We start from the raw sequence: 23974 nt of genomic DNA, 5'->3' as shown, positions 1-23974 counted from the left end.
CCACTGTGTTCATTGCGGTTTGCCTCATATTGGGCGATTGCTTGCAAGATTCGCTCTTCAAGGAGCTGATTCAGTTCTGCCTGTGTAGTAGGCATAGGGTCTGAGGTGTCGCGCCTAAGGTTCCTCCGTTTCGGTGCCATAGTCTTCCACACACAAGTAACGAACGGGTTAGACAAATATTTAATAATGATAAATTTTGTCGGCTAAAAAAAATAAATACTAATCATCACACCATCCAACCCAACAATAATCCACAACTAATCAATCACGCATAGAATAAAGCACAATGTGCAAATAAAGAAAATATAATACTGAACTTTTATATATATACATCGACAACTTGTTACATTGTTTTGTGAAGAAAACAAAAGAGCACGAGGCTACATTACCCCGGTCGTGCAAGTTTATATATATATAAAAGTGGCAAAATACTTTTCTCCACATTGTTCTTCAAGGTCTTCAAGTGTCGTAGCTAGTACATAGTCTTCATATATCCCACAAGAGTGGGTCTTCTAGTCCCAAGCATAAGTGCTTGCAAATAAATACTTTAAGGGTAGGGGGATGGGAGAGGGGTAGGGAAGATTAGACTATGAAGATAGGTACGCTCCTCCCCAAGCTTAAAAACAAATACTGCAAGAAAGGGCACTCGTCTGCTGTTAGAGCGCTAAGACGTGTGCTCTAATGAAGATGTCAAGGTCAACAGGTGAGGTATGGTGTGGTGGTAGTGGAATAGATGGTGGATGGTAGGCTAGGGGTGATGATGGCATTGCGTCAGCATGACGCTCCATCTCCAGATTCCCCTACAGAGAGTCTCAACCTATAGCTGCAAGGTGGGGATCTCGTCCTCGTCATTAAATAACTCCATAATAAAGGGAGCAACAGTTAGGTGGATCGCAACATTTGGCAATATCGCTACGCGATGATCGCCATCGGAATGGCCAGTAATGATGCTTTCGTGGAACAGGAGTGGCGCGGCTAAAACATCGTCCTCCACAGGGACGTCTTCCGCAAAGTGCATGAACTAGTCCAAAGAGGTATCCATAAAGTCAGGGTCGTCGTAACCACCAATACTAGCAGATGAAGCTATAGTACCCCGGCAATAATAATCCGTACAACATGTATGTATATATATCAATAAATAATCTCATTATTTATTATATATATATGTATGTACAATTTTATGTTTGTCAAATATAACCACGTAAGTTGTGCGAGTCGATCTAGTTTATCAAGTCTATCCCACATAGACTAAGCCCCAATTAATGTCGCCTAAACAATGCGAGGACATTATCTATTTATTTATTTTTGAAATACGTTTTGGGTAGTGGATCTTGTGCTTTGTGTATGCAATGAAAACCATGCATTTTGTAAATCCGTTTCATGAGAGGATCCTAGTGATTGTAGACTAGACTCGAGAAGGAATCCTGGTTCACTACAATCGAAGCTCTGATACCAACCTGTCACACCCGTGTCAAAGGCGGAAGCGCGTAGTGTGACTTGATCGGTTTCCACAGCATACGATGTAAGTAAACAAACTATATGATATAAAACATACACGATGTTCATCCATTCCATAATGTAAAGATACAAGTCAAAAGTTGTTTTGTAGCAAAAGACAACATAAGTTTATAAGTTTTACAAACAAGACTTGTTCAAAATAAAGTTTTTGAAATAACGAGGTTTTGCATCCTATGTCCCGTTCGAAGACGGGATATATGGATCAAACCCTCCAAAATACGGATGACATCGTCTTCATAGTAAACTTGAAACTTCATAATTTGTTGCACCAAGATCCACTTAGTTACCTGAAATACATGTAAGTTTGAAAACATCAACAAAAGTTGAGCGAGTTCATGTGTTTTAAGTTCGTAATCATCAAATGAATCTGTAAAACATTTGAAAGTTCAAGTATCGAAATCTGGTATGTAAAGCGTAAATGAACATGTTGATCATTAATGTGTAGCTAGGACATTAATATGTGTGCCGACATAGGAAGCCACCAACCCGTAAGCGATTTAGTACCGGTCCACCCGGCGAGGGTAACAAAGGAAACTCCATGTGGCCACACAAGGACCCATGAGTGGGGCTCGCCCTGTACCCGATAGATCTACCCCCTTTGTTCCGTGGTCTTAAACAAGATTAATGGTGCTTTAAGTATCAGCCTATTCGCACGTGATCTACTAATTCATTTTGTTGCTTAACCATACCATAGTAACATGTATTTCCCCCCGAGAGTTGTAAAACCGAAAACGTTTAAAAGAAAAGGGGGACATGAACTCACAAGTTTGCGTCCGTATGTATGCTAGCAGTTCGGGTATCCAATTAGCGCGTAATAACCTACAAGTGCTCTAACTCATTAGACACTTGGGTTTATGCTAATTTATGTACACGTTGCTCATCTTGAACATTATTTGTATATGGAACCCTTGTGTATTTTAAATATGTTGACATTTGTTTTGTATGTTCGTTTTATTATATATATATACACTTCTTGAGTTCATAATGTGTTGGAACGGGCATCGCCCTTTGTAAGTATACGTGCTTCGCACGAGTATATGTGGGTATAGCATGTATAAGTCCTTGTGTCGTACAAGTATAAGTGGACCAAGTCCAATAGCGTCTTTGTGCCGTGCACGACGCATGTTTGTTGTATGAAATATATTGTGACAACCCGAATCTTTCAGGTTAGCGTTACTTAAACTCCATAACCTTTGGCTCATATCTTTACGTCTTATTTACCTATACGTTACGACCATGTGAGACTTGGTTGGCTACACTCGTGCACCATTGGATGTTAATATATGTGTTGGTTAATTATTATAGAACCATTGAAACTTGTTACTAACTAAGGGGTCACACACTTTCTCGAGTCACACACACATACTTCTTGGTCAATGAACCCCTCATCCTCTCGGCCCACATGATTAGATCAGGCCCGAAGCCCAATATGTGTTATGCGCATACATGAAGGGCGGGTAGAGGGTTACATGGTTTCTGCAAGAAGTAATAAACCCTAATACTCTCGCCTTCTCTCTCTGATTGACAGAAGCTTGTTTTGATCGAAGTTTTTCCATGCGGATCCCCTCACATCTCTTATGATAGAAATAGGTTAGTATGCTTTTACTTGGTTTTAGCTTACATGCATGAGTGTGTGGTCTGTGTGTTTATGTGCATCGGTGTAGGGTTTAAGGCATATCATTGATAAAATATTGTTGGCCGTGGTATCATAATAACAGAGGTGACACCAAATCAATCATATGATGACAGCAATTTTTCTTATTTCAGAGGGTAACTAGTATGTCGAGATCGAGGGGACATACTAAATATTAAATGTTAAAAACTAATGAGAATATTGATGTATATGATGGAAAGACCGAGATTAATGAATTGGAGTAGATGGTTGTAGCAGGGTAGCAGCGAACAAAAAAAAAACATAATTAGGTGATGTTAACTAAATTGAACTAAATATTGAATGATAATGAGAGTATGGATAACTGGGGGTACAAGAGGTTAGGGTCAAATTGTGGTGTTCTTGTAGATCGAACTACCTGTTGTTTTCAACCGATTGAAATAAGGCTTTGATTAATCTATTATATGATTAATGATGAATGTGTTGCTTGCAAACTTTCTTTGTTGCATGTAAATGATAAATTGAGAATGAATAATATAGGTTGTCACGTGTGAGTGTGATGATGATATTTGAATCATCAAGTTATGATCACATGGGTAACATTAATTAGGAGCAGCATAGTAGGTGCCACTTTTGACTAAGAGTTTAAAGAATTACTTTAATATTGAGTGAAGCCTATGTAATTAAGAAAAAGTGGGATAAGATTTAAGGGGTAATGGGTTAGGACTCTATGGAAACAAAACAGTTGCTAATGATGGTGATAGGAGTGCCTATATCCGAGTACATGATAAGTATCAATATTGAACACAGCCATTAGGGATGCATGCACTTGGGCCGGGTATAGGTTGCACCGCACACGCCCAAATGCATGGGTTGAATAATTGTTGGATTTTACACAAGGCGTTGAGCCGCCAATGCACATCGAGCCGCACATTCATTTAGACTATATTCTGGATTAGAATGCATGAATCACTATAACGTGAGTAACAAAAGATTGTTATGTTGAGCGGGTTTATTACAGGTTGCATTTCATTAAAAATTGTGTCTCATTTTAATTTGGACTGTGACTTCGTACTGGGCCGCACCCCACCAAACTGGGCTTAAGAAACCATGGGGCCGCACACTTTATGTAGATTGTATACTATACTGAGCCACGTAGTGTAGTTAGGCCCAAAAATGAATTAGTGGAACCACACATTACATTAGGTTAAACTATGTAAATGGGCCGCATAGTTTTATGATGAGAATTAGTGGACTGTTGGGTGTTTATTGAACATGAACTAACAATGAGACCTAGTAGTACATGACCTGAATATATATGCTATGTGAATATATGATGATAAGGAACTAGCGTGTTGCATGAATTACCGTGGTGACTTGTATAATGTTATGTGAAATCTGTGTGCGCTACAAGTGTGGTATGTGTAGAGAATACGTGTTCAATGTGCATATGAAACTGACTGCTATTGGTAACCACATTAGGGTTTGGTTGAGCAATTGGAACTGGTAGCGTATCATAACATACCGAGCACTCTAAGGTGAGTTCACTACATTCGAGCATGTGTCCCAGTGGTTGGGGACAGTCAGTGGGTATCCCATAGGGGGATAAGTCTTTGGGTAAAAACGGGTATATTGGTTAATATTCTCACCTATCATCTTTTGTAAGTCCCTCATCGGGTATTAGTTACTTGCATTGGTTATTGAACTGTTTTACATTCAGCTGGTAACAAACGTTTTCTTAAACTGTGGACTCGCCAGCTTTGTCTGATACACTTGTTGCATGCTCGCAGGTCGATAGATGTCTTGGATTGGGAACTTGCTGTCCGGAGTGGCTAGAGTGGTCATGGGTCGTTCTGATTGGATATACGTGATGGGTTCAATGATTTCGTACATTTGCTTCGAGAGTATTTAAACTATGGTTTCGTTAGTGCTTCCGCTGAACATGTTGGTTTTCATTTAAAACTTATTGATGGTACCTTTCATTAATAATGGATGAATTTAATTAGAAACTTGTTATTAGTTCAACTTGAATAGTGGCTCGTTATTGGTTTGTCACACGCCTAGTGGGGTATTCCCTGGGTGGTATTTTGGGGGTGTGACATATATATTCCTCAAAAATATATATCTTTAAGTTCGGTGAACGTCGTTCACATGTATACGTATGATCGGTTTGTTTTAGGTATATATATTTGTTTCGAAAAATATATATGTATATGTATATCTTCTCAAGATATAGTTGTTAAAAATATTTATTTTTAACATCGTATATATTTTGTAATGTACGTGTACGGTATTCATTGTGAGTGTACACTTTAACAAGTGTATATGAGTACATCGTTATGTATTCGCGTATTTCATATGTATACGTATACCGTATTCATACGTACAGGTATACCGTATTTATACGTGTGGTATACCGTATTTCTACGTGTAGGTAAACCGTATTTGTAATGTATTTTTACAATATATTTTATTAAAAATATACATGTATTTTTCATTGGGCCTAGCCCACTTTTGTGTTATTGGGCTTAGTTCACACATTTTGTCATTGGGCCTAGCTCATGTTATTATTGTATTTGGTCCTAGCCCATGTTATATGTTTTAATTGGGCTTATGTATTTGTTTATTGAAATAGGCATTTGCCCATTTAATTAGGATGTTGGGCCTAGCCCAATATTTCATGTTTTAGCCCAATATTTGTAAGTTGGCCCAATTTTTAATGTTGTTGAATTTTTGTAATATTTCATTAAGCATTGAGTAACATACTAGTAAAAGTATAATAATCACACTTAGTGTTATTTTTGTTATTGAGCTTTCCGATCTTTCATTGTCGTTAATATATATATGAAGTGTCTAAATTATTTTATTTTTAGACTTGTCATAACGACCGGTTAATATATATAGTTTTTCTGTCGAAGTTGTCGAGCGTCGTAGTAACCTTTCGAGGTGTCGCCACGTCCGTTTCGTCGATAAAGCATAAGGTGTCGTCCGATGTCCGCCGTTCGAGATTCATCGTCCTATGTTTGCGCCTTGAGTTTTGGTATCCCACAAGTGTATACTCTTAGTAAGCGAGAAGGTTCGCAACCGTTGTTATATTCGCGAATATTCGTGAGGTTTTCGTCGTGGTGTAAGTGTATATTTTTCATGTGCATTATATGTAACATTTTTGTATGTATTCCTAAAGCTAGTACATACACGTAATATACACACTTTATGCACCAAATAAAGTATTTGAAGTTTATACATATAATTTTCTAAAAAAAAATTATGTTTATTTGTTATACTTATAATTTTACTTCTTTTATGTTATAAAAATATCTTTTTGAGTTTATATAAACTCTTGGATGGTTAAGACTTAACCATCGTCATTAGGGTTTGTATAATCATGATTAGGGTCGTTAATCACAATTAAGTTTACTAATCGCGATTAACCATGTTAATCACCCCGTTAATCTCTTTTTAAACGCAATTAATATCTTAGAAAAATTTCGCCATAGTTTCCCCGAAACTATGGCGTTTTCCCCACGTTTTAAAACGCGTTTTTAAGCATGTTTAACACCCTTAATCATGATCCATCCAAACCAAGTTTCATTCCATCAACTTTTCATGAAGAATCCTACTAATAATATCCTTATTTCCATGAACTTTTTGTATATTTTTAAACACACTTTTAAAAATTTATAGTGTCATTTTTAAATTATATTAACAAGATCCTAAAAAAAACATATTATTTCTTAAGAAAATTTCCATGTTGTTCTTTCTTTTAAACAACTTGTTAAGACCACCCTTTTTAACATATTCTTAGTAAAAATCATGGTCTTTAATTTCTACAAAAATCACATATATGTTGTAACTAGTTTTTCGATTGTAGTAAAGTTCATGGATCATAGGATTGATGATCTTGGTTAGATTTAAACATCAAAATGTTTAAATCTTTATTTTTGTTCTTAAACATGCAAGATCATTCATGTAAATAACCTACTTTAACATAATCAACATAAACATAAGTATCATCTAGCACAAAAAAAAACATAATCTACACATAATATATCACATTAGTAGACTTTTTATGTGAGATTAGAGTTTTTAAGCTTGGTTTTGTTGTAGGGTTCAAGATGATCAACTTGTACTTTAGTAAACTACATAATATAAGAAGCTTAAAATTAGAAATAGATGATCTTACAACTTTGCAAATGATTTAATAAGCTTTAGATGAAGATTAGGATGATAAGAAAGCTCCAAAATAATCCCTAATGGTTCTCCAAGTTTGCAAACTCTTCAAACCTTCTTGATATGGAAATTTTATGCTTAGAACTGGGGTGTATGAGAAATGAAAGAAAAAGGTGGATTAGGGTGGGGTGTTGGCTGTCGTTAGTTTTATAGGAAGGAAAGGGATGTTTGTAAGTTTTGAGTGTAAGGAAAATTATGGAATGAGATAAAGTGGTTTAATGTTTCATATCTTTCAATATTTGGTCAAAGATTTTATATATATAATGTCATACTTCACATTCTTTGTTCCATACATTTTCATAATCAATTATGGTGATGTAGGGGGTATGGCCGAATGCATGGTCTTTACACATGACCATTATTGTTTTTTTTTTCTAATCATGAGACTTATATATTAATTTGGTAGATATTTTGGTAATTAACTTAATTATAGTAATTAGGGGTTAATGGTAGTTTAGGGTTATAAATAAAGACTAATTAGTTTACTAGTTTATTGGGTATAAGTTTTGGATGGTAAAAATACCACTAGTTTGCTCACCGGTTCGATATCGGGTGTTATATAAAAGGTGTTATATCATACCGAGAGCGATGGTTTTATTTTACCATCAAGGCTATGGCATTTATTTAAGGCGTTTACGACACCAAAATATCGCTAACTAGTTCACTAGATTATTCGTTTAGGCATTTAGATGGCGGAAATATTGTTTGTTCGCCTAACGGCTCGGATGTGTACAAGTTGCGGCGTGACACCGGGAGCATACGTTCCGGGTATCCCCTTGATATCCTCAAGTTTATTTAGGGTGTAAAATATTATTTACAAGTTCTACGGATATTAAAATGATGTATTTTAGTGTTGCGGACATTTATTTTTGTTACAGTTTTGGCGCGATTCGGACGAAATTTAGCGACATGTATTTTCCGGAAAGTTAAAGTGTTTTTGTATTTGGCGTCCCTAATTAGGGATTTTTATTTGTATTTCATCTACCAAGTGCATTCATGTCCTTCGTCGCTCGTTCCGACAATTTTCGAAACTTGCTGGCATGAATAGTGTGTTCAAGTGAATAATGTTTTCAGCATTTTGCCAACATATTAGGACAGGGTTTGCAGTTTTCTCGTGACGCAGTGAATGTTTCAATATGGTTTAGCATATTTAACCATGTCGTATGATTTTTAGACTTTGTACGACCTAATCATGCAATAACTGAATCGTAATGAACGTAATTAAACGTTAAATCAAGTGCTTAAGTTGTACGGAATTACCATTATTTTTGCCAGTTGTCACAACAAATCAGAATATAAAATTAAATAATAGATACCATTAAATCTGGTTTTCCTACAACTAATGACTTCAGCTGGATTTAGAAAACATACATTAATATTATGAAAAAGTAAATAATAAAAACTTACATAAACGTTGTCAACAACAAAAGTAACCGGTATTTCGTCATCAACACTCTGTTCAAATACAGGCGCAGCAACCGCATTAGGCACCTAATCATCAGACACTTAAATTAAGTCATCAATTGGTTCTTTTTTTTTATAACACACACTTCAGGCGGGTAAGTAAGAAGGGCAGGCTTACAGCTAAACACACTCAAATCAAAAATCTTAAAATCAACCATTTCTAAAACCAACAAATGATCAAAATCGAAATACACTATTACAGATACTAAATAAAAGAAACTGTACACAGGAATTAAACACCTAGTCTGTGACAACCCGAATATTCAGGTTAGTTTTGTAATCCTGATTCCCTATTACATTTCTTTCGCATGCTCGTTTTGATTAAATGCTATTCGTAAAGCGTATCGGGTCTTACTTGAGTGGGTTAAATGGGGCCAAGGTTACGAAGATTGGGCCGCCATCAAGTTATGAAGATTGGGCCGCCATCAAGTCTCGACTCACACACTCTCTCGGCCCACACACTCACACACTCTCCTTTGATTTCGATACACATCTATTGGGCTTAAGGTAATGCATGTAATTGTTATTGTCATGGACCTGGGCCTAATCCGGCCAAGAAGATCGAATTACCAAATCCTTATCTAATAACTATTCGTAGTATATACGTATTAGATTTAGGATTAGCTTAAAAACTCAACAACCCCAACTTGTTCTCCTTTGATTTCGAGAAACACTCTTTCCCCTCTCGTTCTTGGAAACCGGCGACAGTCTCATTCCCTTCGAGCATCCGTTCATTCGATAGGACCTCCGGTTAGTAAAACTACTCTAAGTCTTTGTTGATTTTGTTTGATGTAAATGTTTGATTGATTATATACAGATTTGTATGATTATCCTATGTGATGATGTGTGATCAAAGGCTATAGGTTGATAGATAAAAGAATCCCTTGTTGCCATTGGACCGAATCTTGAGTTTTCATGTGATGTTTGTAAATAATTTAATTGATCAAATCAAATTATAGTAAATGACTGATGTTTATTATATACTGTTTGCCACCCATGTTCAATCAATAGAAGATTCATGTTCTGCCGCCCACTGTTGTTTTAGTATAAAAATTAATGTTGCCGCCCATGTTCAACCATAGGTTGAGATGGCACGAAATTGTTGGGCCGATCAAAAGTCCAATGGGGCGGCCATGTGGGTGTAGGTATTTGGAGATAGTCAAATATTGCACCGAATATAGTATTTAGTTTTATAAACAACTGATTATAAACACATGACAACATGATGATGGATATGTATATATTTATTTTTATAAACAACTGTTTGCTTTTGATTGGGCCGAACCATGGTCTGCATTAAGTGTTATCGGTGGTCAATGTATTAGATAAGAGTATTTGATTTAGTAAAAGTTATATAGGGGATGTGTTGTCATGCAATAAATGGACCAAACAAAGGTCCAATGGGGGGTGGCGGCTGGGATTAATTTAAATGAAACAAATCATTCTTGGCTGTATAAATAAACATGGCATTAAAGTAATTGAAGTGCATGAGGTTTGCATGTTAGTTTTAGCCAAACACACCTTTGGGCCTGAACTGTTGGGCTCACACATGTCTTCGACGGGCCTTAAAGAAACAAGTCGCATGATTGACCCAGAAGTTCACTTGGCTGGACAGTTCTATATACAATTGATTGTTGTGAGTTGCAAATGCTGAAATCGTCTTCTTTACTTTTGTTTTATCAAGTTTTGTGTAGCATCATCATAGGAGTAAAACAACCTAGTTCTAAGTTCTAACCATTAAGAGTGACTATTCTGTTTGACCCATTCACCTTTTGACCATACAAAACAACTATATTCGATGCCATTAATATGTATAGTATAGCAAACACAAAGTAGTCTTGTAAAGTGATGATATCGGCCCACACAACGGGTGCAACGAAATTGTTCAAGTTTTGGGCCAAACATGTTTGAGGGTTGGACTTGATGTGGTTGTGAATAAACTATGGGTATATGAATTAAGTTGAGTCTTATGTTTCTTTGGCCGTGCATTGTGAATAACTGGCATGCTAGGTGCTTAATGTCGGTAAACTGTATGTGGAGTTACTAACTGTTATGATTTGTTAGAATGTGATATGTGTAATGTATGCTTGATACTTGTTTAATGTATGCAAGAAATATGTGACCTAAGTGTATAAGAAACTGACTGGCATTGGTAATCACGTTAGGGTTTGGTTGATTAACTTGGAACACGTAATTTACCGAGCAAATCAAAGGTGAGTTCATTGCTCTTTTCTCAAGCATGGATCCCAGTGAAGGGTTAACGGGTAACGTTCCGATGAGGAATGCATGGGTAACGGGATGTTGGTTATTGTACTCAGTTTTTCTATCATTGTAAGACCACTACATCTACCGGCACGTTGCTAGTAGGGCAACGGGGGTTATTAGTTGATAGCGCTATTAGGTTTGGCACCCTCACGACGTTCAAGGGGAACGGGCGTGAACTAATTACCTTAAAACATGACCAATGCTTTGATAGAGGCATTGGGGTTGGCAATCACATATCATATGGCCATTCGGTACTCGAGTAATAACAACATCAAAACGTCAAACAACATAACAACAAACAACACATCATTTTGCAAACTGTTTTACTCACTCGATCGGTAACACAACTTGGTAAACAAACACAAACCTTGAACTCACCAGCGTAGTCTGACACACTTGTTTTCATGCTTGTAGGTAATTACTAAAGGAACTTGGGAACTTGCTGTCTGATGTTGCTGGAGTGGTTATGGTCATGATAAACATTTATATTGATTGGGTTTCGACACATTTAAACATTTATACTTTTATGCTTCCGCTCAATACTTGGGTTTTGGTTAAACTTTTCAAACGATACAATTCTTTCAATTGGGTATTTTATTACATTATAACTTGCGTTTGATATGATTGGTGGCTCTTTGTTGGATCATTGCACCTCCAATAGGGACATGCCCTAGGTGGTTATTTGGGGGTGTGACAGTTTGGTATCAGAGCCACTGGTTATAGAGAACTCGGTTTTAAAAATTGTTTTCATAAAACCAGACTATAACCGAATTGATCCAAACGATGACCATGACACTCAGCTTCAGATTGCAAGGTTCGTTCCTCATTAGTTTACACATTATATGCCTAGTAAACGTAACTATATTTATAGCATACACGATACGACATGGTAGACATCATGACACATTGATAGAGTAACATAACGCTTGCATCTAGTAAATCCTAATCTTGTTGGTAGTGCATATTTTGTGTTGATTGGGGTGGGAGAAACTTCAAACATAAGTTAAGAAGCATCGAGAGGAGCATGCAAACCGCCTTATTATCATGGGTGCACACATAATAATAACGCGTGGTGCATGCGAATCCCAATGAGGCTTAACGAGTGTAAGAGGGGTTCTTCCCTGTATGTGTATGAACAGGGTAGTTAATCGTTCTCAACGTGATAAACCTGAACACTTTCCTCGTTTTCGACCCCTAAATTAGTTCATTTCCATATATAGAAACATGAGTGGACGAGGAAACGGACGTAGCAACTATTGATTGAAACCTTGTGTGCTTACTCTTTCTGTCATTTTTTTTCCTTTCTGCGTTAATACCCTCTTTTGGAACGTTGTGAGTGTGCATTCTTTCGTTTAACTTGCGTTACGTCATCAACTCGACAGGCATGTCTACACCGTCCGCATCTTCCGACCAATCCCGGGCGCCAGGGAAGGCACCCGCTGATACTCCCTCACCCCCGCGTCAGATGGAGACGCGTGCTGCTTATAGGAAGAGACTCGCACAGGGCGGGGAGTCGTCCTCCCGACCTACGCATGCACTACCAGTTAACTCCCTCAGCGCTCAGGCCGAGTCGGCTGTGAGTAAGGCCCTTCGAGATTATAACCAGATTCTAATAGAACAAAACCAAGTCTTAATGGAGCAAAATCAGAAATTACTAAGAAAGGTTGATACCCAAGGAGGGCGATTGGAAGCTCAAGAGAAGCAGATACAGGAACTTATTAGGAGGACTACTGACTTGAAGGCAGAAGCCCTAAAAGGGCGTGAGGTACAAGGTCTGATACTGAGAGACGCTCGAGTGGATCATGAAAGGCTTAACTCGCATGCCGAAATGATAGGTATGATGGATTGGAGGGTCCATCAGTTGGAGGAAGCCCGCTTCGCACCTGAACCCGAGCCAGCCCCAGTCCCGGCACCTCCCGAACCAGAGGCGGAAGGGTCTGATGAAGAGCCCGAAGAGGAGGAGGAAGAGCCGGAAGAGGAGGAAGAAGAGCCAGAGGAGGTCTCGGATAATGACGGAGACGATGATGATGGTAGTGACCTCGGGGATGGTGACGTGGACGACTGACTCGTCTTTCAATCGTTTATCTAGTTATTTTTTTTTCTTTCAGTTGTTTTCGTATAAACAATCATGGTGATTAAAACTTTTGCGAATATTCGATGTAGTGACTTATATGGTTTAATTTGAATGGATTTCTTATTTTATCGTTTAAGGGATATTTCTTGTACTAAGTCGTCACCTTACCTCTTTTTACCCTTGCACCACAAGAGTCACAGTTACCTTAATTATGGTAAACCTCTCGCTGGCCTTTGTACTAACCGGTGCCTATGGGTTGATGCAATGCCTCTATTGGTTGATGCGACACTCTTGTAAGTTTTGACATGGTCGTTGGCATGGACTTGGTTATCTAGGTATCAAGCGGAAAATTCTCTGCAAACAGAAAATCGTGCGTCCCCTCTCCCCAGTAGGGAATCCTTATCAGTTTAAGATCATCGTAGTGGTGCCGTTGTTGGCATTGTCACAGTCATGAAAGCCCAGAAGTGTCTACGGAAGGGCTACCCTGCCATACTAACTCTTGTCACCGATTTGCCGCTTTAAGAAAGGAAGATCGAGTGTCTTCCACTTATCCATGAATTTTCTGACATGCCTCCTGAAGAGTGAGCTGGTTTACTTCCACATCGTTAGGCGGAATTTCAGGTTGACCTTATGCAATTTCAGATTCCTTATGGGAAACAGAAATCCCTTAGGTTTGCTAGATACTATCACAGCTTCATCATAGGATTTTCGAAGGTTCGCAACTTCAACCCCTTTAACATAGCGGGGAGCTGTGAATTCCTGAGAAATAAAATCGGAGAACGTCCTTACAGCTTTTGAAACCCAACCCTACAACACGCGAAGCATCGCTTCTATCCGAGGGTACCGATGATCCAGCGATATACCATGATGGTGTTACGGAGAGGAACTGCACGACCTACAACCTCCGGTGGAAACCGTGGTCATTGCATTTAAGTGGGAGACATTACTTGGACGGTACCGAATGCACCAATTAGACCGATCACAAGGGCCTCCAGTGCACCCTTGTTTCAATAGAGCTAACCATGTGAAGGCATCGCTAGAATGGAACTTCCGAACGAACACGGGATTAGAAGAACTATACCCACGCATCCCTGTAGACGAACCTTATCACTTTCACTTGTCATCGCCGCTAGAAGTGAAGCAGTCACAGTTACACGCGTATGTCGTTTTGCAACACTAACCTTTACCCACCAAACTCTGTTTTGGACAAATGATACACTCGCGCGACCGCAATGTGACGAACCTCCCTGTTGTGCCATGCCGCCATGCACCACTACTGGAAATTACTTTTGACAACAAATTTACTGGCCAAATCCTTCGGATGTTTAATGGACCCCTGTTTCGCTCGAATCTTCGTACGAACCTCATTAATTCCCTGTTTCTTTGATTGGCAACCGATATAACAAAACGCTAACCACCATACCATGATTTTTACCGATCACAAGATTAGCCCCCAGGCGTTGTAAAGTATCTATAGATCGAGTTCGTCGGAACTCACTTCAAGCCATTGTTTTAGATCAATTTTCGGGATGAAAATTCTTCCAAGTAGGGGATGTTGTGACACCCCGCGAAAACGCTTAACAAAACTAGCTTCCTCAACGACTGTTTGCTAAATTTCGGGACGAAATTTCCTTCAAGTTGGGGATGATGTCACACCTGAGCAAAATCCGCAGCAATCTTGATTTCCTCACTTCACTCCTCAATGCTTACTTGCCAAATTTCGGGACGAAATTTCTTTCAAGTTGGGGATGATGTGACAACCCGAATATTCAGGTTAGTTTTGTAATCCTGATTCCCTATTACATTTCTTTCGCATGCTCGTTTTGATTAAATGCTATTCGTAAAGCGTATCGGGTCTTACTTGAGTGGGTTAAATGGGGCCAAGGTTACGAAGATTGGGCCGCCATCAAGTTATGAAGATTGGGCCGCCATCAAGTCTCGACTCACACACTCTCTCGGCCCACACACTCACACACTCTCCTTTGATTTCGATACACATCTATTGGGTTTAAGGTAATGCATGTAATTGTTATTGTCATGGACCTGGGCCTAATCCGGCCAAGAAGATCGAATTACCAAATCCTTATCTAATAACTATTCGTAGTATATACGTATTAGATTTAGGATTAGCTTAAAAACTCAACAACCCCAACTTGTTCTCCTTTGATTTCGAGAAACACTCTTTCCCCTCTCGTTCTTGGAAACCGGCGACAGTCTCATTCCCTTCGAGCATCCGTTCATTCGATAGGACCTCCGGTTAGTAAAACTACTCTAAGTCTTTGTTGATTTTGTTTGATGTAAATGTTTGATTGATTATATACATATTTGTATGATTATCCTATGTGATGATGTGTGATCAAAGGCTATAGGTTGATAGATAAAAGAATCCCTTGTTGCCATTGGACCGAATCTTGAGTTTTCATGTGATGTTTGTAAATAATTTAATTGATCAAATCAAATTATAGTAAATGACTGATGTTTATTATATACTGTTTGCCACCCATGTTCAATCAATAGAAGATTCATGTTCTGCCGCCCACTGTTGTTTTAGTATAAAAATTAATGTTGCCGCCCATGTTCAACCATAGGTTGAGATGGCACGAAATTGTTGGGCCGATCAAAAGTCCAATGGGGCGGCCATGTGGGTGTAGGTATTTGGAGATAGTCAAATATTGCACCGAATATAGTATTTAGTTTTATAAACAACTGATTATAAACACATGACAACATGATGATGGATATGTATATATTTATTTTTATAAACAACTGTTTGCTTTTGATTGGGCCGAACCATGGTCTGCATTAAGTGTTATCGGTGGTCAATGTATTAGATAAGAGTATTTGATTTAGTAAAAGTTATATAGGGGATGTGTTGTCATGCAATAAATGGACCAAACAAAGGTCCAATGGGGGGTGGCGGCTGGGATTAATTTAAATGAAACAAATCATTCTTGGCTGTATAAATAAACATGGCATTAAAGTAATTGAAGTGCATGAGGTTTGCATGTTAGTTTTAGCCAAACACACCTTTGGGCCTGAACTGTTGGGCTCACACATGTCTTCGACGGGCCTTAAAGAAACAAGTCGCATGATTGACCCAGAAGTTCACTTGGCTGGACAGTTCTATATACAATTGATTGTTGTGAGTTGCAAATGCTGAAATCGTCTTCTTTACTTTTGTTTTATCAAGTTTTGTGTAGCATCATCATAGGAGTAAAACAACCTAGTTCTAAGTTCTAACCATTAAGAGTGACTATTCTGTTTGACCCATTCACCTTTTGACCATACAAAACAACTATATTCGATGCCATTAATATGTATAGTATAGCAAACACAAAGTAGTCTTGTAAAGTGATGATATCGGCCCACACAACGGGTGCAACGAAATTGTTCAAGTTTTGGGCCAAACATGTTTGAGGGTTGGACTTGATGTGGTTGTGAATAAACTATGGGTATATGAATTAAGTTGAGTCTTATGTTTCTTTGGCCGTGCATTGTGAATAACTGGCATGCTAGGTGCTTAATGTCGGTAAACTGTATGTGGAGTTACTAACTGTTACGATTTGTTAGAATGTGATATGTGTAATGTATGCTTGATACTTGTTTAATGTATGCAAGAAATATGTGACCTAAGTGTATAAGAAACTGACTGGCATTGGTAATCACCTTAGGGTTTGGTTGATTAACTTGGAACACGTAATTTACCGAGCAAATCAAAGGTGAGTTCATTGCTCTTTTCTCAAGCATGGATCCCAGTGAAGGGTTAACGGGTAACGTTCCGATAAGGAATGCATGGGTAACGGGATGTTGGTTATTGTACTCAGTTTTTCTATCATTGTAAGACCACTACATCTACCGGCACGTTGCTAGTAGGGCAACGGGGGTTATTAGTTGATAGCGCTATTAGGTTTGGCACCCTCACGACGTTCAAGGGGAACGGGCGTGAACTAATTACCTTAAAACATGACCAATGCTTTGATAGAGGCATTGGGGTTGGCAATCACATATCATATGGCCATTCGGTACTCGAGTAATAACAACATCAAAACGTCAAACAACATAACAACAAACAACACATCATTTTGCAAACTGTTTTACTCACTCGATCGGTAACACAACTTGGTAAACAAACACAAACCTTGAACTCACCAGCGTAGTCTGACACACTTGTTTTCATGCTTGTAGGTAATTACTAAAGGAACTTGGGAACTTGCTGTCTGATGTTGCTGGAGTGGTTATGGTCATGATAAACATTTATATTGATTGGGTTTCGACACATTTAAACATTTATACTTTTATGCTTCCGCTCAATACTTGGGTTTTGGTTAAACTTTTCAAACGATACAATTCTTTCAATTGGGTATTTTATTACATTATAACTTGCGTTTGATATGATTGGTGGCTCTTTGTTGGATCGTTGCACCTCCAATAGGGACATGCCCTAGGTGGTTATTTGGGGGTGTGACATAGTCGACTACCAACAACAGTAACATCAACAAATAACAATACATGAACAACGAATTTAAAACCCTAAAACACAAAAAAACCCAAACATCAAAATCGACTATTAGAGACCATAAAAAAGAAACCGTACAAATGAATTCAAACCCTAATCGGCTATGACAATCAGTAACATCAACTACTCACAAACGAACAATCTAACAAAACCATTGAATCCGAAAATCGAATCAAAGAAAACTAAATCTTATGTAACTGATGGGGATATCGGAATGAAGCATGAATACCGTCGACATGGTTGTAAAACAAGTTTTCCAAGGCCGAGTACTCCCCGAGTAGTCGCTACAAGGTAGGCTGCCGAGTCGACTTTCTTTTACTCCGCCTAATTACTTGGAATCGGTCAAACGCGGTCAACCTCGGCCAAAATTGTATCTAGTAGGTCAACTCGGGCCGAGTTTGACTTAGAAAATAATAAAACATAATTATTATGCCTACCATATTAAAAAATGAATATCATTTTCACGTATTTTGTTATAGATATTAGTAAATTTATATTATTTGACATATATTTAATTTCCAAAAACTAATTTCTTTCTAATTTTACATGTCCGAGTACTCCCCGAGTACTCTCCGCATAGACCGAGTACTCTCAACTCCCTGGTCGAACGACTAGAGAGCGCCTAGCGACTTTTACAACCATGACCGTCGACGAAGAAAGTTACCTAAAAAGATTGGTTATACCTCTTCACTAAATCACCGATTTGATCGCCGCCGATGTGATTTCCTGCAAAATTAGCCATATTAAAACATATAATCGATCATGAAATACTATAATTAGATAGTACCGTAGATGATCTGACTTCAAATCCGATGAGTCTTGAACAAAATTATTGGATCGATTATAGTTCCTGTGTTTGCCGTTTCGTTCAGAGAAGAAAAATGAGAGAGAGTTTGATTTAGGGTTTTGAGAGGAGAGAGATTGTGAGGAGCGTAAATGAGAAACACTCCTTCATTCCTCAACTATGAGGTGTGCCACATAGATGCTGACATGTCTGCTTAGTTGGCTTGCACCATTGGGTGACATGTGTCCCCCAATGGTTTGCTTTATTAGATATATAGATATTATCTTTTAAATATTTTAAGGTACAGAAAACATTTATGAGATTTTATGTAACGTTATGTAATAACTTTTTTTTAAATATTACACTTTAATAATCTTAAGTTTCACCTATTAGTTGATAAGAGGAAAGTTCAAATGAAAACCATTAGTTATTATGAAAACTCGAAAACTAATTAAAAAGCCCAAAAAAACATACCAATTTTTTTTTTGCATACCAATTTTCACCATCTTTAATATATAAAAAAAATTTCAAAAAAAAAAAAAAAACACGTGTACTACAATTTGAATTTTTTTTATATAAAAAACCTGTGATTTTTATTAAAAAATTGAAAAAAAAAATTGGTATATTTTTTAGGCTTTTTTTAGTTAGTTTTGAGTTTTCACAGTGGTTTTCTTTTGAACCATCCCATAGTTGATAATAATCTTAATTTGGAAAGTTTTTTTCCAATAATTCCAAAAAAACATTTTACCCACATCGAACATTTTTAACGAGGTCTAACCCAGTTAGTTTTTGCTGACTTGTACGCTAATGTGTAGGGTCAGGGCCGTCTATGACCAAGTGCAGAATGAGCCTGTGCACAGGGCCCAAACCAATATAGGGCCCAAAAATTTCTTTTATATATATATATATATATATTTAAAAAAAATTATGTATGTTTTTATAAAAAAATTATTAGGCTTGTGTTTAAATGTTACAAGGCCTGTTTATTAAGTTTAAATGGGCCTGTGTTAATGAACTAGTCTTGGATCCACCAAGTCCATCAAACTCTTCTTTTGTTGAAATCAGAATCCAGTCTTGGATCCACCAAGTCCATCAAACTTCCCTTTTTGTTTTAGAGAAACAACCTTAAGAATGGAAGAAATATAATGATAATAAGATTGTGAGTTAACTGGGATTTGTGGGTAGGATTATTTAAAACTGTACTTTCAGTCAAAGCGCTTTTACCCAATCAACAAGACAAATAGATTCTTCAGTTGGCCGATATATCATATTACTCCTTCCTGAAACGATTTCCAGTGCAAGAACCCCAAAACTATTAGTCCCGTGTTTAAGTGTTACAGGGCCTGTTTATTAAGTTTAAATGGGCCTGTGTTTAAATGAACTAGTGTATGGGTGTTAGCACAAGAAATGAATAAACCCAATTGAAGTGGGTCTGCCTTAGTATAACAATTTAATAGCCCAGGTTAATAAACAAACATATTTCAAATCAAACCCATTAGAGGGCACTGGGCATTGTTAACCACGATATCAGCGGTGTAGGAATTTTTGGAACATCGAATCAACGGTTTTGCGAATAGGGCCCAAATTTTTATCTCGCACAGGGCCAAATTTTTTTTCATTGTCGGAGACGGCCCTGTGTAGGGCCGTAAACGAACAGAACGTTCAGCAGGAAGTTCGTTTATGTTCGTTCGATTAGTTTAACGAACGAACACGAACAAAAAATTCCGTTCGGTTAGCTTAGCTTAGCGAACGAACACGAACACATGTCTCGTTCGTTCGATTGCGTTCGTGAACGTTCGGTAGCATGTTCGGTTACGTTTGTTCGTGTTCTTTTGATTATATTAAAAAATAATAAATAAGAAACCTTTTATCTAAACATATTGAAAACTTGAAACCTTATTTTTTTTAAGTTAGCTAAACTTTGGACATTATAAGACATTATTTAGTTAGTTAAACTTTCAATAATTATGTCTAAGTTAGTTAAACTTGATTCATCGTTTGATTGTTGTAGAAGACTTCTTGTGTTTTGATTTATCAGGGTTATATTTAATTAGTTATGTCCAATGTTTAAAGTTGGATGGATTTTGTTTGAATACTTGAAGTGATTGTTGGAAACTTAACAAGCCATACCAAATAAATTCAACTCGATTTGATGCAGCCCCATTTGATTTATCAGTGTTGTATGTAAACACTAAAATTATGCCTGCCACCCATTACAACGGGACTTTTTATGTGATGCTCCGGGCCTCTGCCCTAAACCGGATGGCTTCGGGCACAACTTACGTTTTAATGACTAGTGACTTGTTGCAGTAGACCCGACCAACAAACCTGAGACTGACCCAAACATAAATGGTCCGTTCCTCTGTTTCCATTTTCCAGTATTTTCGGTTTCGGTCCTGGGCTGGTTCAAACCCAAAGAACAGCCTTAACCGATACTAGGAAAGTAACAACTTTTTTTGTGCAACCAACTGTGATTACCAAACTACAAAACTGGAAATCATCCCTCATGGAGAGAGCAACCTAAAATATAATTATTATTCAACCCTTATTTACTTCAAATGGAGATGTATCAGTAACAGAGGTCAAAAAGAGATGATACTGATCAAGCTATCTAAAAAGTAAAACCCAAAACTCTAGCTACTTTTTTTGTGCAACCAACTGTCATGATTCACTAGTGGTGTCGACGACATTCCATTCGCTTCTTGGGATTTCACCGGAATCAGTAATGATCACCTTTTTACGAGGTTTGCCACTGTAAGTGCCCGCCATTCCTTCTATCGCCCACACATTATCCATCCCTTCAATCACTTCACCAAACACAACATGTTCCCCATCCAACCTGGTATCAGTCCAAAATACCTTAAAGGTTAAGTATCTGGACCCATTTTCGGGCAATAAGACGTAATTCCAAAATAAAAAATGAATTATTCATATTTCATGTATTATCTTTAAAAATAGGTTCAATGTACACCAACAAAAAAAAAGTCCATAGACCATTTTGCCCTTCATCATATATATATAGCACTTTCTAGTCTCATAAGGGAAAACTGGAAAAAATATTTCTAGTCTCAAAAGTAACGGTGTTAAAAAAAATTATATGGGTCAACGGTCAAAAGACGCATAATATCAGTGTACTTGGAACATATATTATCTTAACTGATATAGTTTTTGTAATCATATTTGATACATTTATAATTTATAAATATAAATAGACGGAAAAAAGAACAAAAAACCTAGTAAGGGCAGCCCAACCCAACAACCGACTATCTAATACCCCAATAAACCAGTTTCGACAGTCATCAAGCTTAAAACTTACCAATAGGCCTTAACTGTGGAGATAAAGAATTGTGAGCCATTGGAATCTGGTCCCGTATTCACCATAGCCACCATACCTGATAAAATACACAAATAAAGAATAAACAAAATGCACAATCAGAGAATTAATTAAAAGGATAAAATAATATACACAATCAAAGAATTAAAAACCTGCATGTGACTGTTTGATTTTAAAATTCTCATCACGAAATGTGCCACCGTATATGGATTCATTTCCACGCCCGTCACGGTAGACAATATCTCCTCCTTGAATCATGAAGCCGACAATGATCCGATGGAATGGTGTTCCTTTATAGTGTAGCGGTTTACCACTAGCACATTTTCCCAATTCCCCTAAATACCAACACAACCAATTTTCAGGTCAACATGTTACCAAGAAGCCAGCTCAACCGACATGTCAGCACTTTGGCCACCTTAAATCTTTTTTATAGGTTGGTTATCGTAAATTAAATTATATGCATCTTTGTGGTTTTTCTGCAAAGATGGAAGCTCTAATATAAAATTAAAGATGGACACCATAATCACCTGTGCATAGAGCTCGGAAATTTTCTGCAAAGATGATAAAACAAATTAGTTGATAGAAAATTTACTAATTTTGTGAAATTCAGAGCATCTGGATACTTAAACCGCCAAATAACAACCAAGAAATATGGTCAAAGACAAGATAGAAAAGAAGTCAAAGCTTACCAACAGTTTTTGGCACAACATCACCATACAATCCGATAACAATTCTTCCTGCAGCATGAAATTTATGAGTAGTTTTTATAAAAAAAAAATATATATATATTTCTATAAAAAGAAATGTATAATATTGTTAGATGCATAAGATAAAGGATACCTATATGTTGCTTATCAACATCCACATCCAGGTATACTCTATGTGTAACGTCGTATACCTCTTCCACTGCCTCTTCCTCCTAAAAGATTAAAACGTAGTGCCTTGAGAATGAATATAAGATTCCACAGGGGAGTACATACTACAATACATTATGTTTAACTAACTCTAAAGTCTAGACTGCAAACTTAAGAACCTAAAACTCATTAAATTTTCTTTCCAATCTCCATCAATTTCAAATAAACTAATTTAAAAGTCAATAGCACCGCGGCAATAATAATCTTCTAAAGAATTACACCTAATCAAAGGCCATTTTTAACAAAAATCCTAAGAGTATTCTTGAGGCTATCAATCATATACAAAAATGATGGGGAGAGTTTTAAATTGATCGTGATATGGACAGGGTTTTTAAATATCATCATACCCAAACCCAACCAAAGGCAATGATCCCAAATTATTCTTTAGGTTAGTTATATATATACAATAATAATAATGATCACCGGGCACAGGTAAAAGTCATCATTATCCAACCAAAGATTAATTATTTGAGTTCAATTAGAGACAAATTTCTCAAACAAACAAGATGTTACATATTATATTCAAAACAGTGTACGGAAAATTTAAAAACGTCATTACAAAAAAAAAAAAAAACCCTTGAATTGCGAGTGAGTAGAGTACCTGGTGAAAGAAGGAGGAGAAGACAATGAAGATAAGAAGTGAACCAATTAGGAAGAAGATCAGGAATCGCGGCCGTACAAGATTCGACTTCTCTCGAGCCATTTCTGATTCTTATTTCTCATACATTCGGCCAAAACCCTAGGCGGACAAAACTTTTGTTTAGATGATCAACGTGAAAATGATTGATTTCTTTGTCATGTATCCACTGGAGATTGCAGGTGTTTGTTTGACTATTGACTAACCGTCTCTGCGATAAAGACGGGTGGATAGCGGAAGGAAGATTGTTGTACGTAGGGATGTTGAGTCGAACTGAACCGATCCGATCGGACCTTTGCTCGTGCTCGGTTCGTTTATAAACCGAATCGAACAGAACTGAGCGTTTTTTCAACCGAGCCAAAGTCGAATGAACGTCGACTTTTGATTAGAGTATTTTTCGAATGAACGTCGAACGAGTATCGAGCGTCACATAACAAATAGAAAAGTGGCAATAGGGTTGTTGGTTTTCAGAGTAAAGTGCAGTTTTCGTCCCTAAGATTTCGTCCACGCGTGTAATTAGTAAACCACTAAGACCAAGTATGAAATTTTTGTAAACCACAGGGACCAACCAAGCATTTAACTCAAATAACAAGGAATAGAAAAAATACTCAAATGGTTCTTCCGAA

At 37.4% G+C, this 23974-nt stretch overlaps 1 protein-coding gene and 1 long non-coding RNA gene across 2 annotated transcripts; both read right to left on the bottom strand.

Annotated features, from left to right (window-relative positions):
* Positions 1-1527: 1527 nt before the first annotated feature.
* LOC110923296 lies at positions 1528-2357 on the bottom strand. The gene is made up of 2 exons (XR_002583940.2): positions 2282-2357; positions 1528-1805 (listed from the first exon to the last, which is right to left on the bottom strand). It is a non-coding gene; the product is annotated as an uncharacterized LOC110923296 (long non-coding RNA).
* An 18613-nt stretch (positions 2358-20970) lies between these two features.
* On the bottom strand, positions 20971-23608 carry LOC110922524 (peptidyl-prolyl cis-trans isomerase CYP21-1). The gene is made up of 7 exons (XM_022166814.2): positions 23313-23608; positions 22638-22716; positions 22487-22534; positions 22325-22348; positions 21950-22132; positions 21780-21855; positions 20971-21302 (listed from the first exon to the last, which is right to left on the bottom strand). Exons 1-7 carry the CDS (start codon positions 23412-23414, stop codon positions 21125-21127), a joined length of 690 nt encoding a protein of 229 aa, XP_022022506.1. The 5' UTR covers positions 23415-23608; the 3' UTR covers positions 20971-21124.
* Positions 23609-23974: the final 366 nt, after the last annotated feature.

The sequence above is a fragment of the Helianthus annuus genome, chromosome 17, assembly GCF_002127325.2.
Source record: "Helianthus annuus cultivar XRQ/B chromosome 17, HanXRQr2.0-SUNRISE, whole genome shotgun sequence".
In the NCBI taxonomy this organism is placed as follows: domain Eukaryota; kingdom Viridiplantae; phylum Streptophyta; class Magnoliopsida; order Asterales; family Asteraceae; genus Helianthus; species Helianthus annuus.
The sequence above is the reverse complement of the archived record's forward strand: the minus strand, read 5'-3'. Positions and strand labels throughout refer to the sequence as shown.

Coding starts and splice junctions, on each gene's coding strand:
- LOC110922524 (XM_022166814.2), bottom strand. CDS start 23,414: ATGGCTCGAGAGAAGTCGAATCTTGTACGGCCGCGATTCCTGATCTTC. Junction 22,535..22,637: donor TGTTGATAAGCAACATATAG/GTATCCTTTATC, acceptor TTCATGCTGCAG/GAAGAATTGTTATCGGATTG. Junction 22,349..22,486: donor TGTTGTGCCAAAAACTGTTG/GTAAGCTTTGAC, acceptor TCATCTTTGCAG/AAAATTTCCGAGCTCTATGC.